A 17,291-nucleotide genomic window follows, 5' to 3' on the forward strand; every position below is an offset into this window, starting at 1 on the left:
CTTAAAATAAAAATCTAGATATTCTTATAGAATTATCTAGAAAATTAGGATAAAATAATCTAGATATTATGTTAGAATTATCTAGATTTAGGATTAAAATATTTGAGATATTTTGTATAATGGAGGCTATAAATACCTCCACTCCCCTTTCATTTTGTATCACCAAGAAATAATCCAAGTTGTAACAAGTAATAAAATCCTCTTCTAAGTTATAAAATCTTTCTTCTTCATACAAAACACTTTCTCTTCAAACACTTAAACACTTTCTCCATATCTACAAAGTTTTTCATTCCAACAAAGTGGTATCAGAGCTACAAGTTCCTTTTGAAGATGACAAACAATGGTGTTCCCTTCCAAGTTCCATTGCTCACTAAGAGCAACTATGACAATTGGAGTCTTAGGATGATGGCTATCTTAGGAGCACATGATGTGTGGGAGATAGTCGAGAAAGGCTTCGTTGAACCGAGAGAATGATGGTGGTTTATCTCAAACACAAAAGGATGGTTTGATAGATTCAAGGAAGAGAGACAAGAAGGTTCTCTGTCTAATCTATCAAGGATAGATGAAGATACATTTGAGAAAGTTGCTGGTGCAAGGACGTCCAAAGAAGCATGGGAGAAGCTTCAAACATCTTACAAGGGAGCGGAACAAGTTAAGAAGGTACGTCTTCAAACTCTAAGAGGAGAATTTGAACGTTACAAATAAAGGAAGGAGAACTCATCTCAGATTACTTCTCAAGAGTCTTGACGGTTACTAATAACGTAAAGAGAAATGGTGAGAAGTTAGATGATGTGAGAATCATGGAGAAAGTTCTTAGATCATTGGATTCGAAATTCGAACACATTGTTACCGTGATTGAAGAGACAAAAGACTTGGATACTATGACAATGGAGCAACTTCTTGGATCACTACAAGCTTATGAAGAAAAGAAGAAGAAGAAAGAAGATATTGTGGAGCAAGTTCTCAAGATGAGAATTGATCACAAGGAAGAAAGTGGTCGAAGCAATCTAAGACGTGGTGGCGGTCATTTCCGAGGACGAGGCCGTGGTGTAAATGGACGAGGTTGGAGACCATATGAAGACAACTTCAACCAAATAGGAGAGAACTCATCAAGAGGTCGTGGAAGAGGAAACACAAAATCAAGGTACGCAAAATCAAGCATCAAATGCTATAGTTGTGGGAAATTTGGGCATTATGCTTCTGAGTGCAAAACTCCAAACAACAATAGAGTTGAAGAGAAGTCCAACTATGTTGAAGAAAGGAGTAAAGAAGAATATATGCTATTGATGGCTTACAAGAGGATGTGAACCTTGATAGTGGTGCAAGCAACCACATGTGTGGGAATAAAAGCATGTTCGTAGAGCTCGATGAATCGGTGAAAACCAATGTGGCTTTGGGAGATGAATCGAAGATGGAGGTGAAAGGTAAAGGAAATATTCTCATCCGCTTGAAGAATGGAGATCATCAATTCATTTCCAACGTTTACTATATTCCAAGCATGAAGACCAACATCTTGAGCCTAGGACAACTCTTAGAGAAAGGTTATGACATTCGACTAAAAGATAATAGCCTTTCTTTAAGAGATAAGCAAATAATCTCATCACAAAGGTGCCAATGTCAAACAATAGAATGTTTGTCCTAAACATTCAAACTGACATTGCACGATGTCTCAAGATGTGCTACAAGGAGGAATCTTGGCTTTGGCATCTTCGATTTGGGCATCTCAACTTCGGAGGCTTAGAGCTACTTTCCAAGAAAGAAATGGTGAAAGGATTACCTTGTATCAATCATCCAAATCAAGTGTGTGAAGATTGCTTACTTGGAAAGCAATTCAAGATGGGTTTTCCAAAGGAGTCGGAGACAAGAGCAAGAAAGCCACTAGAACTTATACATACAGATGTATGTGGTCCGATCAAACCAAATTTACTTGGTAAGAGTAACTACTTCCTTTTCTTTATTTATGTCTTTTCAAGAAAAACATGGGTTTACTTTTTAAAACAAAAATCAGAAGTGTTTGAAAATTTCAAAAAGTTTAAAGCCCATGTTGAGAAGGAAAGTGGTCTTAAGATCAAGTCCATGAGATCAGATCAAGGAGGAGAATTTATGTCCAAGGAGTTTCTGAAATATTGTGAAGATAATGGCATCCGAAGACAGTTGACGGTGCCTAGAACCCCTCAACAAAATGGAGTAGCGGAAAGAAAGAATAGGACAATACTTGAGATGGCAAGAAGCATGCTCAAGAGTAAGAAGCTACCAAAGGAGTTGTGGGCAGAAGCAGTTGCTTGTGCGGTTTATATATCAAACCTTTCTCCAACAAAGAGTGTTTTAGAAAAGACACCACAAGAAGCTTGGAGCGGAAGGAAGCCCGAAGTCTCACACCTAAGAGTCTTTGGAAGCATTGCTCACGCTCATGTTCCAGACGAGAAGCGGAGCAAACTAGATGATAAAAGTGAGAAGTACATCTTCATTGGGTATGACGCTAACTCCAAAGGCTACAAGCTTTACAATCCTGAAACAAAGAAGACAATCATTAGTCGGAATGTCATCTTTGACCAAGAAGGAGAATGGGACTGGAGATCAAATAATGAAGACTACAACTTCTTTCCATCCTTTGAAGAAGAGAATGGGGAGCAACCGAGAGAAGAGCCAGCTACACCACCAACTTCACCAACAACAAGTTCTCAAGGAGATGAAAGCTCAAGTGAAAGGACTCCGCGTTTTAGAAGTCTACAAGACATCTACGAGGTAACCGAAAATCAAGACAATCTTACTCTATTTTGTCTATTTGCGGATTGTGAGCCTATGAACTTTGAAGAAGCCTAAGAAAAGAAGTCATGGAGAAGTGCAATGGATGAGGAAATCAAGTCGATTCAAAAGAAAGATACATGGGAGTTAGCTTCACTTCCAAATGGACACAAGGCAATTGGTGTGAAGTGGGTGTACAAGGAAAAGAATAACTCTAAAGGAGAAGTTGAAAGGTACAAGGCAAGATTGGTGGCAAAAGGCTATAGTCAAAGAGCCGGGATCGACAATGATGAGGTATTTGCTCCAGTTGCTCGCTTAGAAACGGTTAGACTAATCATTTCATTGGCAGCCCAAAAGAGTTGGAGGATACATCAAATGGATGTAAAATCAGCCTTCTTAAATGGAGACCTTGAGGAAGAAATCTACATTGAGCAACCACAAGGCTACATAGTCAAAGGAGAAGAAGACAAAGTCTTAAGGCTGAAGAAGGCGCTTTATGGATTAAAGCAAGCACCAAGAGAATGGAACACTCGGATTGGTAAGTACTTCAAGGAGAAAGGCTTCATCAAGTGTCCATATGAGCATGCACTTTATATCAAAACTCAAAACAAAGATATATTGATTGCATGCTTATATGTTGATGACTTGATATTCACTGGCAACAATCCGATTATGTTTGAAGATTTCAAGATGGAGATGACAAAGGAGTTTGAGATGACCGACATTGGATTAATGTCATACTACCTTGGCATTGAAGTAAAGCAAGAAGAAAGTGGAATCTTCATTACTCAAGAAGGTTATGCTAAAGAAGTGCTTAAGAAGTTCAAGATAGATGACTCAAATCCAGTTTGCACGGCAATGGAATGTGGAGTCAAATTATCAAAGGAAGAAGAAGGAGAGAGTGTGGATCCAACACTCTTTAAGAGTCTAGTTGGAAGCTTACGATATCTAACGTGCACAAGGCCTGACATCCTACACGCAGTTGGAGTTGTGAGTCGATACATGGAGCATCCAACAACATCTCATTTCAAGGCAGCTAAGAGGATCCTACGCTATATCAAAGGTACAATCAACTTTGGCTTGTACTACTCTATCTCTGAAGATTACATGCTTATTGGATATAGCGATAGCGATTGGGGTGGAGATGTAGATGACCGGAAAAGCACAAGTGGTTTCGTGTTTTTCATTGGAGAAACCGTTTTCACATGGATGTCAAAGAAGCAACCAATTGTCACTCTTTCTACTTGTGAAGCGGAGTATGTGGCAGCTACTTCATGTGTTTGCCATGCTATTTGGTTACGAAACTTGCTAAATGAGCTGAACCTACCACAAGAGGAGCCAACGAAGATCTTTGTGGATAACAAGTTGGCAATAGCATTGGCAAAGAACCCAGTCTTCCACGATCGGAGTAAGCACATCGATACTCGTTATCACTACATAAGAGAATGTGTTACCAAGATGTATGTGCAATTGGAGTATGTGAAGACAAATGATCAAGTAGCTGATATCTTCACCAAGCCACTCAAGCGAGAAGACTTCATCAAGATGAGGAGCTTACTCGGAGTAACCAAATCAAGTTTAAGAGGGGGTGTTGAAAAGTAAACTTGATTTGGATCAAACATTATTGGGTTAATCATGTGTTGATCCAAAACTTAGCCCAAATTCTAGAAAAATCATCCACCTCCTTAAAATAAAAATCTAGATATTCTTATAGAATTATCTAGAAAATTAGGATAAAATAATCTAGGTATTATGTTAGAATTATCTAGATTTAGGATTAAAATATTTGAGATATTTTGTATAATGGAGGCTATAAATACCTCCACTCCCCTTTCATTTTGTATCACTAAGAAATAATCCAAGTTTGTAACAAATAATAAAATCCTCTTCTAAGTTATAAAATCTTTCTTCTTCACAAAGGTTCTTTCTCTTCAAACACTTAAACACTTTCTCCATCTTTATAAAGTTTTTTCATTCCAACAGAGTGTTGTACCGTGATGTTCCAGTCATGTGTAGGACGTGGCAGGATGGCTTTCGTAAATTCTGTCCAGATGGTGTGGGAGTATGGACAGGCAAAGAAAAGGTGGTCTCGAGTCTCATTCTGTTCTCCACATAGTCGACAAGTTTGGTTTTCACCCCACAGTCTTGTCCTATCTCCTGTTCAAAGCCGGTTACGAACAGCTTGAATGAAAACCGAAGAATGGCCTGCAGAAACCAAACCAAAGCGCACCAGTACACTTCATTTCTCCGTTGTCGAATTTGCTCCCAAGTTCTTTCCGACTAGAACCAAGTTTTGTAATCCTCCTCATCATGTCGCCAGAGGATACAATCGCTTCCTGCACCTTCGACAAGGAGGATACTAGTTAATATTTTTTTTGTTTATATTTATGTTTGACACTTTTGTTTGCGTAATTACGAATTTTTGTGAACAGCTTCTGAAAGCAAAAAAATCAAGACACAAGTTATGCTTAGCAGTTAGCATCTTGTTTCCCAAACGCATATATTTCACCATCCATTGCTGAAACAGAACAAGGAGGTCAAAGGCTTGCATCAGCATTAGAACCACCGCCTCCTCTCTTGTTCTTGTTGTGTTCTGGTTTCTTGTTTTGCAATTTTGTGTGTGTGTAATTTTTGCAGTCTTATTACATATGATGGATTCTAGGCCTGGACGTTCGGGTTCGGGTTGGGTGCTTTGGATTTTCGGGTTTTCGGATAGAGGTACAGAACCCGTTCGGGTTATTTTATACTTCGGATCGGGTTCGGATTTTTAAGGTTCGGATTATTTCGGATATAACCGAACTGTGTAACAAATAATAATAAAATTCTATGTATCCTTGATTTGACCATGTGAAACCACAAACAATACTGCTCCTGAAGTTAAAAGATTGAACAACTTAATATAAGATATATGATCTTTCTGATTTGTTATTACGTTAAGGAACACGCGCATGTATTCTTTTTCTTCATGTAATTTCAATTTGTATTATATTGAATATAAAATAGTAAAGAACCCATCTATTCATAAATCAAAATCAAAGAGATATCAAAATCAAACAGAAATCAAACCTGGATAATTATGAATGTTTGAGTTCATGCCTGTATATAGAGCAAAGAGAAAACAAATCGCAAATCCTACTTGTAACCAAACATAAATCAAAATCGCAAAGTATAGTGATACATACATATAACCAGTCATAAAATAAGTTTGACTATGTATTGAACATATATGTTGAAGAAGGAGAAGAAGAAAAGATGAATGAAAATGTAAGATGTAAGTTTAGGGTTGATAAAATATATATTCGGGTACTTCGGATAATTGGTTCGGGTATCGGATATAACCAATCGGGTACAGATATCCGGACTTGTTGAATTCTAAACCCGTTCGGGTTTTTCTTAACTTTGGTTCGGTTTTTGGTTCGGATTTTTCGGGTTCGGTTTCAGTTAATATACCCACACGTAATGGATTCTATAGACTTGATACATAGAAATGAGTTTTTTGTTTCTTTGGTGACTGCAAGTCTTATTTTTAGTTAAATGCAGAGTTTGAAAATTAATTCATTAAGCAAAGGGGACATTATCGTATGGCACATATGTCCAGTTAAAATTTGCACAGTTAAGCCATTCTCTTTTTAGTCGATGACTCATTACAAAATGCATGGTAGTTTGGCTACATTGAATAATACTCCCTCACATGTTAATTATACCAAAATGATAAAATTTGTCCTACGTCATGGTTTAGGTAGCAGTGTCATCTCAACCATAGTTACCAAACTCTATCACATCTGTATATTCATTCAAATGAGATTTTTCACTTTCGATAGAGATTTTCGTTTTGTTGGATGTTCTATTGGGTTCTGGTTATCCAGAATAGCTTTCTCACGGTCATAAATGTTTCTACATACACAAATGTTTAAAGTTGTACAAACACAAAGATTATAAGAACTTTTCTTCTTATTAGATTTAGAAACTCTCTCAAAACTAAACCTTTCAATGTGTTTCTCTTGATGGAACATCTCTCCATGAGAACTCTTTATATAGGAAGAAGCTACATCTTTTCCTAAGAGCGAAGCTACATCTTTTCCTAATAATAATATGGAAACATTCCTAAGCTCGATATGTTTTCCTTTTTCCTTAACCCATCAAACTTCACTTTAATGAGTTAACTTGCTCCTCAAGTTAATTGAAATTATCCAACATTCTCCCCCTTAATTCCAACTTGAATCTTAGGAATGTTGATCTTCTTAACTCCGATGAACTTCCATAGACCGTTAATAGGTGCATCACATTTCGTCGATACGATGTTGCATCAGAACGTGAGTATAAATGCTTCACTGCTTCTCTATGACTCTCTCTTAAGCATCCTATGGTGCTTCGATACAATGTTGCATCAATCTCAGGCTCCTCCTCTGCCTTTGATACTTTCAAACTCGTGTGCATCAGAACGTGAGTATAGTTACATGACTCCATCTTCGTCTTGACAAGTATACCTTGCGCGTATCCTTCTTGTTTGATGTGAATACCATCAGATCCTTGCGTTACTTCTATACCAAGATAGTATGTAAGCTTCCCGAGGTCTGACATCTCAAATCTTCTTGACATATCATCTTTGAATTGCTTGATAACGTTGAGTGAAGTCCCTGTTACAAACAAGTCATCAACGTATATAGCTATGATCAGAAGCTCCCCCTTCTGTTTCTTTTAATATACCGCATGTTCCTTGGTGCACTTCGTGAACTCCATCTCCTTGAGAACACGGTCGAGTTTGATGTTCCAAGCTCTCGGAGCTTGACGCAAACCGTATAGTGCTTTGCTAAGTTTGTACACATGATCCTCCTTTCCTTTCTCCATAAAGCCTTCTGGTTGAGTAACGTATAGATCCTCATTTAAGTCTCCATTCAGGAACACAGTTTTCACATCTAAGTGATGGATCTCCCATCCATTAGTTGCTGCTAACGCCAAGAGTAGTCGTATGGTTTCTATCCGAGCAACTGGTGCAAATACTTCGTCGAAGTCTATGCCTTGTTGCTGCACGTAACCTTTTGCAACTAGCCTTGCTTTGTATTTGATCATCGTTCCATCTGCATTCCTCTTGATCTTATAGATTCACTTCAAACCTATCGGTTTCACACCTGTCGGCTTCTTGACGAGCTTCCAGGTCTTATTTTTGATGATAGATTCGATCTCTGCCTTCATTGCATCGATCCAAGCTTGTATCACTGCAGCTTCGATGTAACTTTCTGGTTCACCATCGATGGTGAGCAAGAGTCTGCCACCTTCAAATTCGGCAAGTAGGATGTAATCATCGAACCGCTTTGGTTTTCTGATGTTACGACCATATCTTGATGTTACATGCTGGTCTTGGTTTGCATCGTTGTTCTCTGCTACTTGTTCTTGTTCACCTGCGTCTACAGCTTCTTCTTCTTCATTATTGTTTTGCTCTTCGTGGTGTCGGTGATCTTGATGCTCATCACCATCTCCTTCTTCTGTAACATCAATATGAGGAAGCTTGAATGATCTGGTTCTTCGTCTACGTTTGTTGATAGTGTGTACGATGCGGTGAGATGTCTAGTTACACCGTTTTCTTCACAAAAACGAATGAAATCAGAAGATGTGAACTCTCCTCCTCTATCGGTGCGAAAATTCTTGAGTTGTAGCTTCGTTTGATTCTCCACGGACTCCTTGAACATTTTGAACCGATCGAACGCTTCACTCTTCTCTCTTAGCAGCATCGTCCACATATATCTTGAGTAATCATCAATTAAGACGAATACATATCTATTGTTTGCTGGTGTTGATGGTGATATCGGACCGCACAAGTCACCATGTACCAACTCCAATGCGTGTGATGCTCGATACTTTGCTTTAGGCGGGAAAGACTTCCGATTTTGCTTCCCAACTAAGCAGGCGCTGCATACATCTTTCTCGTGTATCACCTGAGGCATCCCTACTACCATCTCTTTGTCTACCATATTCTTCATAACTCCAAAGTTCACATGTCCTAGCCGTGCATGCCACATCCATGTAACATCAGTTTCTTGTATTTGAAGACACTTCGGATATTCAACCTCCATTGGCATCTTGTACAATCGGTTTGGTTGCCTTGTGACTTGTACTAATAGCCTTCCACGGGGATCTTTCAGCATCAGTAAGTCTTCTTTCATATTGACCTCACAACCCATCTCGGTTGCTTGTCCAAGACTTATGATATTATGTTTAAGATTTGGGATGTAGTAGATATCTTTGAGTGCTCTTCTCTCCCCTGTTTTTCCGATGAACGTGATCGAACCTTTCCCAACAATCTCGACGTTTGATCCATCACCGAATTTGACTTTGCCTTTGATGCTCTCATCTAGGTTTGAGAAGAATTCTCTCTTGCCTGTCATATGGTTACTTGCACCATTGTCAAGGTACCATATACTCGTATTTCCATTGGATTCATCAAACCTCTTAGGAAACACTCTCTCTTCGTTGAGGAATACTACTTCATGCATATATAATGCATCCGCTTCTTGTGTTTCCGTTAGGTTAGCTTCTTCTCTTGGTCGTGTAGGACAATGTAACACGAAGTGCCCCATCTTGTCGCATCGCCAACATCTAACCTTAGAGTAGTCCTTCTTGGTCTTGTCTGGAGTTTCTCCTCCTTTGTTACGACCATCAGAAACATTAGACCTTCCTTGTCCTCTTCCTCTTCCACCATAAACTCTACCTATGCCTCTTCCTCGCGAGTTGTTATGGCTTCCACCACCTTGCATATCATTCTTTCCAAACATGAGCTTCGATTGACCTTCATCTTGGGTTTCTTCTTTGATGCGTTCTTCGAAAGCCTTCAATCTCCCAACAATGTCTTCGAATCCCGTTGAATTTAGATCCAACACTTGTTCTAACGAAGCTACGATGTGAATGAACTTCGTTCTTGGAAGTCCCTTCAGAAACTTCTTTACCAGCTTTGATGCTTCCATTATCTCTCCTAACGCGGCTGCTCTCGATGCTAAGCCTGAAAGTTTTCCTGCGTAGTCATCCACCGTGTCTGTGTCTGTCATCTTCAGTTTGTCGAACTCAGACATCAAAGTTTGTAACCTTGCTTCTCTCACGCGATCAGCACCTAGGTTACGGGATTTGATAGCTTCCCAAATCTTCTTCGATGTATCATGTTCTCCAATCTGAAGTATTAGCGCCTCCGGGACTGATTGAAAGATTAGAGCAATCGCCATATTGTTCTTCTTTGCATCGTTACTCCCTGGATCAATTGTATCCCAAACTTCGTATAAACGAAGCATGACTTTCATTTGCATCGACCATACGGTGTAGTTGGTCGATGTTAGCATCGGACATCGTATGTCCTTCTTCATCTCAAGACCTTTATCACGTGCTTGAGAATCGTCTCCCATGTTTTGATCGAAGTTACAACTCCTCTTGTAAACGACCTTCGAAACCTGGAGCTCTGATACCAATTAAAGTTGCACAAACACAAAGATTATAAGAACTTCTATTCTTATTAGATTTAGAAACTCTCTCAAAACTAAACCTTTCAATGTGTTTCTCTTGATGGAACATCTCTCCATGAGAACTCTTTATATAGGAAGAAGCTACATCTTTTCCTAAGAGCGAAGCTACGTCTTTTCCTAATAATAATATGGAAACATTCCTAAGCTCGATATGTTTTCTTTTTTCCTTAACCCATCAAACTTTATTTTAATGAGTTAACTTGCTCCTCAAGTTAATTGGAATTATCCAACAAATGTACGATTATCTGTTTATAGTTACGTATCATTGACTTTTTAAATTAAAAAAGTTTATAATTAAAAAACTCATAGCATGGTGCCATGCCATGGACCACAGTTTCATAAGAAAATAAAAATAAATGAATAAATAAAAATTCCAACCAAACCCAATCTCTGCAAAAAGATGTGTTGTGTTGTACGATTCGTACGCACTTGATCAAACTTTTAGATGTCAAAAAAAAAAAAAAAATCAATGCCTTTATTTCGTTTAATTTCTATCCAATAAAAATCGTCGAAAGCTTTGACAATTCTTCTTATTATATCAAGCACCGGGTCAATCGTCTTGTCTACTTTTCTTCACAAGACTCTGTTATTTCCTCAGAGAAACAGAGCAAGACAAAATCATTGATCTTTGAAAATTCGAGAAGAAGAGAGGTTTCGAGAAGCATTTTTTTCTTTATATTATAGGATTAGGTGAAAATTTAATACAAAAAGGGCTCTAGATTCATTGAATCTCAGAGTAGTTTTAAAAAGGTTCTGAGAAGCTTCTGTTTGATTGGTTTCATTACCAAAAACACTGGTGGGTTCTCTCTCACTTTGTTAAAGTTCGAAGCTTTATCCACTTTTGATCGAAAGTTTTGATCTTTGGTTTTCTTGAAAAGCTTTTATAGAGATGGATGAGAGTAACCATGGAGGCTCGCTTCCACCTTTCCTCACCAAAACGTACGAGATGGTTGACGACTCCTCATCTGATTCAATCGTCTCGTGGAGTCAAAGCAACAAAAGCTTCATCGTTTGGAACCCACCAGAGTTTTCACGAGACCTTCTTCCCAAATTCTTCAAACACAACAACTTCGCAAGCTTCATCCGACAGCTTAATACATACGTACGTGTTTAGTTCTGTTCTGTTTTTTTTCTTTCTTTTTTTTTTTGTTTAAACCGAACGTTCTTTAGTTTAGTTTAGTTTTTTTTGTCTGTAGGGTTTTAGAAAAGCTGATCCAGAGCAATGGGAGTTTGCGAACGATGATTTCGTGAGAGGTCAGCCTCATCTTATGAAGAACATTCATAGACGCAAACCTGTTCACAGCCACTCTTCACCGAGTCTCCAACCTCACCCATTGGCTGATTCAGAACGACAGAGAATGAATGATCAGATCGAGAGACTGACCAAGGAGAAAGAAGTGTTGCTTCAGGAGTTACATAAACAAGAAAAGGAACGAGAGATGTTTCAGCAACAAGTTAAAGAACTAAAAGATCAGTTACAACACATGGAGAAGCGTCAGAAGACAATGGTCTCTTTTGTCTCTCAGGTGTTGGAGAAACCGGAGCTTGCTTTGAATCTCTCGCCGTGTCTACTCGAGACTAACGAGAGGAAAAGAAGGTTCCCTAGGATCGGGTTGGAAGGTTCCACAAGCCCTTCTTCACAGGCAAGAGAGCTTCAGGTGGAACAGTTAGAGTCATCAATAGCAGTTTGGGAGAATCTTGTATCTGAAGATTCTAGCGAGAGTTTGGGACAAGAAAAAAGAAGCATGATGACACTTGATGTGGATGAGTCATCTACTTGTCCTGAAAGCCCTCCTCTCCCTTGCATTCAGCTAAGTATCGACACATGTCCTAAGTGTCCTACTTCTCCAAGGACCATCGACAAGAACTCTGAGCCTGATGCTTCCAAAGAACCTCCTCCAGCAGCAGGAGTGAATGATGTCTTCTGGCAGCAGCTTTTGACAGAGAACCCTGGCTCAACTGAGCAGAAGGAAGTTCAATCAGAGAAGAAAGATGATAAAGCTGAGAAATGTTGGTGGGATTTGAGGAATGTAAATACACTTACAGAACAGCTTGGACATCTGACTTCTTGAGATAGAGAAGTTGTTATGTTAAAGGATCTCTACTTCAGATCTGTTTATAGTTTCTTGTAACATATGTTTCTTTTTTTCTTGTTGGTTCATTGTATTTTGAGTCTGGTTCTGCTTTTCATCATCACATGTTATGTCCTTTCAGTTCACTCTAGCAGACTGTAACATTAATCTTGCAGGACTATAGAAGCTCAACCTGACAACTTTGTTCAGTTGTTTTCTGTCTTTGATACTTTGATTCATGTGAGAGTTAGGTATCATCTAGAAGCTCTGCTACATTCTCTATTATGCAAAAGATTATGACTGATACTAATTCCTCCGCTTTTTATTAGATGACACTTTCAAGATCGTGTACATAGAATATAGATTATCATTAATTATGAGTAACTCCGTAACATGTACCTAAAAAAGTTTTTGTCACAGATACAAAATTAAAAATAAAAATGACCAAAATAGACTCAAATATTTTTATCAAAAGAAGCAAATGTACAATTATATCCATAGGGTTAATTAATCTAAACATTAGTATTTAGAGTTAAGTGGTAGGGTTTAGCGTTTAGAGTTTAAGATTTAGGGTTTAGATTTTAGGGTTTAGGGTTTAGAGTCGAGAAGTGGTGTTTTGGGAATAGGATTTCAAATTTTAAAAAATAAAAAAAATTTAAAATTTTCAAAATAAAAAATGTTATTTTGGTCATTCTAGTTTTTGAGGCTTATTTTCGTGACAAAAACTTATAAAAGTCTATTCTAGAGAATTGTCCTTTAATTATTATCTTCAACAAAATTCAACCGATAATAAAATACACGAGAAAATACCAAGGGTGATAAAAAGTTAAATTGAAAAAGTCATCTAATTTGGAAAAAAAAAATTCTATAAAACTTCAATATTAAAAACTGAGGGATAATTACTATTCAACACCAAAATTAATGTAAATGTAAATCACTGTGCACCTGCCGAAACACATTGATGATCATATCATGGTATTCATTGGTATTGAGTCTAAGATAACAAACCAGAAGCTCTTTGAGTTCTTCAGGGTGGTTGATAATACCATTCTCCATGATCATCTCCACCATTGAATCTCTAAAATCCTTCTGAGGATCGCTCGAGCATTTCACTACTGCAAAGCTTTCCTTCTCAATTCCTCCTCCATCGTGCTCGCGTGCTCTCAGTTTAGCCTTCTTCAAGTCTTGAATAGCTTTAACTCTGCATGCTCTTGGTGAAAAGACTCTAACCTTGCTGTTTTCTTTTGTTCCTAGCTCCCTTCTCAGGTACATAGATTTCCTCTGTTGGTCAGCCTTTAGCTTCACTTCTCTTAGTTTTATTTCCTTCAGCTTCACAAAATCTTCTCTACTGTAGCTTCTTGTACATGTTCTTGTGGCTGGTTTTTGCACCTTGACCTCTGACTCCTGTTCTGATCTCTTTGGTTTTTGTAGGAGAAGCTTTTGGTCACGTCTCTTCTTTTCTCTGTTCACGTGAATTCTTGGCGTCATGATCACAGTTCCTCCTTTGTCTCTATCCATTGCCTCTACTTCTAGGAAGCCACGCGTCTCCCTTTGGTAATCTCTTGCTTTCTTCTTCACACTGCTCATGATCTCTTCAAACTTCTCATTTGACTCCATACCTGCTGACCTTTTTGCAACGTTCTCCTTCTCTTCTGATACTCTCTGTAACCTTTTGCCGCTCTCATGAATATCTTTTCCAGGTTTAGTAGAACTCAAGGAAGATTTTGTAGACATCTTCTGGATACCTTCATCATGATGCTTCTTCTCCTTTGCAGGTTTCAAGTCAGAAGAACCTCTCAACTTTGAAAACCAAGAAACATGATGAGCACGAGACAAAGAAGATGAAGAAGGAACATGTTTCTTTCTTCCCCATTTCATCATTCCTAAAGATCCGAGAAGCCAGATGTTTTGAACAAATGAGAATTAACTTAAGGGAGGAAACACACTTAAAGAAAATACCCGTTTTAGGATTATAAATATTAATAGGGAGATGAGAAGATGTTTTTTAACGGGTAAAAGCTATTGCAGTTTGAAAAAGAGAACCAAATCAGCCTGAATCATCTTGTGCCCACTTTTAAACTTGTGAAAACTTTTTGTTTTATTGGTTTTGTAATCTCTGGGTAAGTTGTGGAATTTATACCGAAGTAGGGGACCAGTTGCATCAATCAGAAACGAAACTTCATTGATGACAAAGACTTAGGCTATGTCTTCTTTCGGAGTAACGTGACCGATCCAAGAACCACACGAATCATCCCATCTTTTAGTTTTGTAGTAGCTGTCTTAATTGCGTAAAACCCATAGTTAAACACTTGGGTTCTTGGCTCATGGAATCTAGTGCCTATGCAATGATTACATTTACATTATTATGTCCCTAGACTCCTAGTCATTAAGCAGACCGGTTACAGAATTAGCCCCAAACCCTAGTTTTCGTCAAAAAAGAACAATATGATTGTCATATCGGTCCCGGGTCCCAGACTAAGAGATTTTTTAATCATGAAGATGGTAAAGCTATATAGGATTCAGGGTTATGGTTAGAGATTTTGTGAAGTTGGTGTGGTCCTGATTTTAGAGGAACAGCTGAAATCTCTCCATATGGATATATCACCTACCTTGAGGTATGGTGGTTCTTGTCATCGACCACCAACTTGTTCATGATTTTGATTTTTAACTTATACTAGAATAAGACATGCGTGGTTAGTTTATTTGTATATATTATCGATAATTTTTTTATATATTTGATCATTTTGTTATTATATAATTTTTTTTCGATGGATCAGATTAATTTTTATTAAAAATTTTGGAACTAAACTATAATTAATATATCATGGGTTGATCGAATTGGACATTAAACAAATTATGACACAAAAACCTTACTTTTTCCCACCGAACACATTCTTGAAAAAGTGAACAGTGTTGTTTCAACAGTTGAATTATTTTGACATTTATCTTCTATATGGTTTTGAAAGGTTTCAGATCAACCATTGAATTGATACATGTCATTTTAATGCTTTCAGTCGTATGCTTAAGGAAAACTAATATTTTTGTGATTTAAAATTGTTTTAAAAAAATCAAAATATAACATATAAGAAAAAATCTAACATATAAGAAAAATATAACATATAAGGTTTCCTCATTTTTGTAATTTAAAGTCATATTATGAAATTCAAAATATAACATATAAGAAAAAATATAATTTTTTATTATATGGTTAATCAGTGTTTTTAAAACCGGACCGACCCGATGGTTGAACCGGATTCGACCATGAACCGGTTACATAACCGGGTTGGTTCTAAAATTGATTCAACCATGAACCGATCATGTAGCCGGATTGGATCTCAAGATTATTAAACTGATAAAAACTACTTAAATCATCCAAAATCTATAAATCATCCATTTAAACATAAAACTAGTTTATATTTATAATGTTTTATGTTCGAAATTCATTTATACTTTAACTATGTATCATATTTACTAACATTACTTTTAGATTTATGTACTAAAAACATATTAAACCAGATTATTGAATCAGGTTTGACCCGATCGAACCATATTGAACCGTGACCCAAAAATTATCCGGTTCAGCTTCAGGTCCGGTTTTAAAAACACTGGGTTAATGTGATTATTTAATTTTTTAATAGTATAAAATTAAACAAAAATGAAGAAATATGCAAAAATTGTTATTAAATCTTTATTATTCATAATCATTAATTACTATATATATATGTTAATCATATTAGGTAATTCCGTAGCTTTTATTTATGAAAAAAATACACGCTTCTTATATTTTGAGTTAATATAATATTCCCTAGTAATTGGATTTGGACAAACATTTTTTTCAATTAATTCTTAACCTGTCACGTAAGCTAAATTGACATCCTAATTAAGTGACACCTAAGCATGATCTCTTTTTAATTAGTATAAACTTAAGGTTACAACTTTTTTAATGATCATCGATTAATATACATGGGATTTTCTTAAAGAAGTGCTTTTTTATATAATAACTTTTTTTGTTTCTCTTATATTGTAAAGACTTGACATTGGAGCATTAGCAAATTCACCAGATCCAGGCTCTTCTACTTTATAATCTGAAAAGGAATAAAAGAATAGTACCCCGCGCGTATGATATTAAGAAACTTTAATTTTAAATGATCTGTTATGATTTTTTGGACTGTCCATATTATTAAAAACGACAAGACGTTCGACTAATAATGATGGCAATATGAACCCGTTGTGTTTTTATTGAAAAAGTAGACTAAATGTTGTAAGTTAAGTTTAATTTGATTGCTATAATTATTTTAACAAATACAATATTTTTTCCAAATTTCTTTGTGTGTTTACAAAAATTTAAGATTTCAACGATCGACTCCATAAGAAATTTGTCACTTTTTTGCTATAACAGTCCCGATTTTTGTTTACCATGTATCAAATTGTGTTTATACAAATGTGCCAATAATATCATTCACCAGACACCAATGCAAATATACAATGTGTTGCTTGAATAACATATAATTTCCTTAGGTATACTAAATTTTGTTGAACTTTTACGTTCACTATTATGAAATATACAACATAATGCTCACCTTTAATATCTTTTTAATTTCAATAAAAAACTAATTAGTACATCAAGTGCTTCAATGTTTAAAGAATGAAGATGGGAATAGCGTTTTACGTGATTGAGCCAACTATGGAACACTACGCCTACAACAAAACAGCGGCATATCGAAGGAAAAAATCGTCGGTATGTCGTCGGAATAACGTTATTCCGACGACATACCGACGAAAAAGTCCTCGGAAATAACTCCTCGGAAATTTATTTTTGCTCGGAAATCCCTCGGAAATCCCTCGGAAATTTCCGACGGAATTCCGAGGAAATGAATTTCGTCGGAAACTTCGAGGACCACCAGTTCGTCGGAAAGATCCTCGGAATATACCGAGGGAGAACTTCCTCGGGATACTTCGATGGACTTTC

The 17,291-nt window shown here is 37.0% G+C and overlaps 3 protein-coding genes across 4 annotated transcripts; 2 read left to right on the plus strand and 1 right to left on the minus strand.

Moving 5' to 3' along the window:
* Nucleotides 1-330: 330 nt before the first annotated feature.
* LOC111210365 lies at nucleotides 331-1,307 on the plus strand. The gene is made up of 3 exons (XM_048770808.1): nucleotides 331-431; nucleotides 513-660; nucleotides 708-1,307. Exons 1-3 carry the CDS (start codon nucleotides 331-333, stop codon nucleotides 1,305-1,307), a joined length of 849 nt encoding a protein of 282 aa, XP_048626765.1.
* Nucleotides 1,308-10,633: 9,326 nt separating this feature from the next.
* On the plus strand, nucleotides 10,634-12,531 carry LOC125594723 (heat stress transcription factor A-4a-like). Of its 2 annotated transcripts, none has more exons than XM_048770809.1 (3): nucleotides 10,634-11,046; nucleotides 11,129-11,352; nucleotides 11,447-12,531. In XM_048770809.1, the coding sequence occupies exons 2-3, from the start codon at nucleotides 11,140-11,142 to the stop codon at nucleotides 12,320-12,322; spliced, it is 1,089 nt and encodes a 362-aa protein (XP_048626766.1). In that variant the 5' UTR covers nucleotides 10,634-11,046; nucleotides 11,129-11,139; the 3' UTR covers nucleotides 12,323-12,531. The 2 variants fall into 2 exon arrangements, with proteins under 2 accessions (XP_048626766.1, XP_048626767.1); XM_048770810.1 differs by having other exon boundaries at nucleotides 11,138-11,352.
* Nucleotides 12,532-13,136: 605 nt separating this feature from the next.
* On the minus strand, nucleotides 13,137-14,527 carry LOC125594724 (transcription repressor OFP5-like). The gene has a single exon (XM_048770811.1). The coding sequence runs from the start codon at nucleotides 14,201-14,203 to the stop codon at nucleotides 13,241-13,243; it is 963 nt and encodes a 320-aa protein (XP_048626768.1). The 5' UTR covers nucleotides 14,204-14,527; the 3' UTR covers nucleotides 13,137-13,240.
* Between the last annotated feature and the right edge of the window lie 2,764 nt (nucleotides 14,528-17,291).

This window comes from Brassica napus (assembly GCF_020379485.1).
Source record: "Brassica napus cultivar Da-Ae chromosome C3 unlocalized genomic scaffold, Da-Ae chrC03_Random_50, whole genome shotgun sequence".
Taxonomy (NCBI): Eukaryota; Viridiplantae; Streptophyta; class Magnoliopsida; order Brassicales; family Brassicaceae; genus Brassica; species Brassica napus.

Coding starts and splice junctions, on each gene's coding strand:
- LOC125594724 (XM_048770811.1), bottom strand. CDS start 14,203: ATGATGAAATGGGGAAGAAAGAAACATGTTCCTTCTTCATCTTCTTTG.
- LOC111210365 (XM_048770808.1), top strand. CDS start 331: ATGACAAACAATGGTGTTCCCTTCCAAGTTCCATTGCTCACTAAGAGC. Junction 432..512: donor ATCTTAGGAGCACATGATGT/GTGGGAGATAGT, acceptor ATGGTTTGATAG/ATTCAAGGAAGAGAGACAAG. Junction 661..707: donor GAGCGGAACAAGTTAAGAAG/GTACGTCTTCAA, acceptor TTACAAATAAAG/GAAGGAGAACTCATCTCAGA.
- LOC125594723 (XM_048770809.1), top strand. CDS start 11,140: ATGGATGAGAGTAACCATGGAGGCTCGCTTCCACCTTTCCTCACCAAA. Junction 11,353..11,446: donor TCCGACAGCTTAATACATAC/GTACGTGTTTAG, acceptor TTTTGTCTGTAG/GGTTTTAGAAAAGCTGATCC.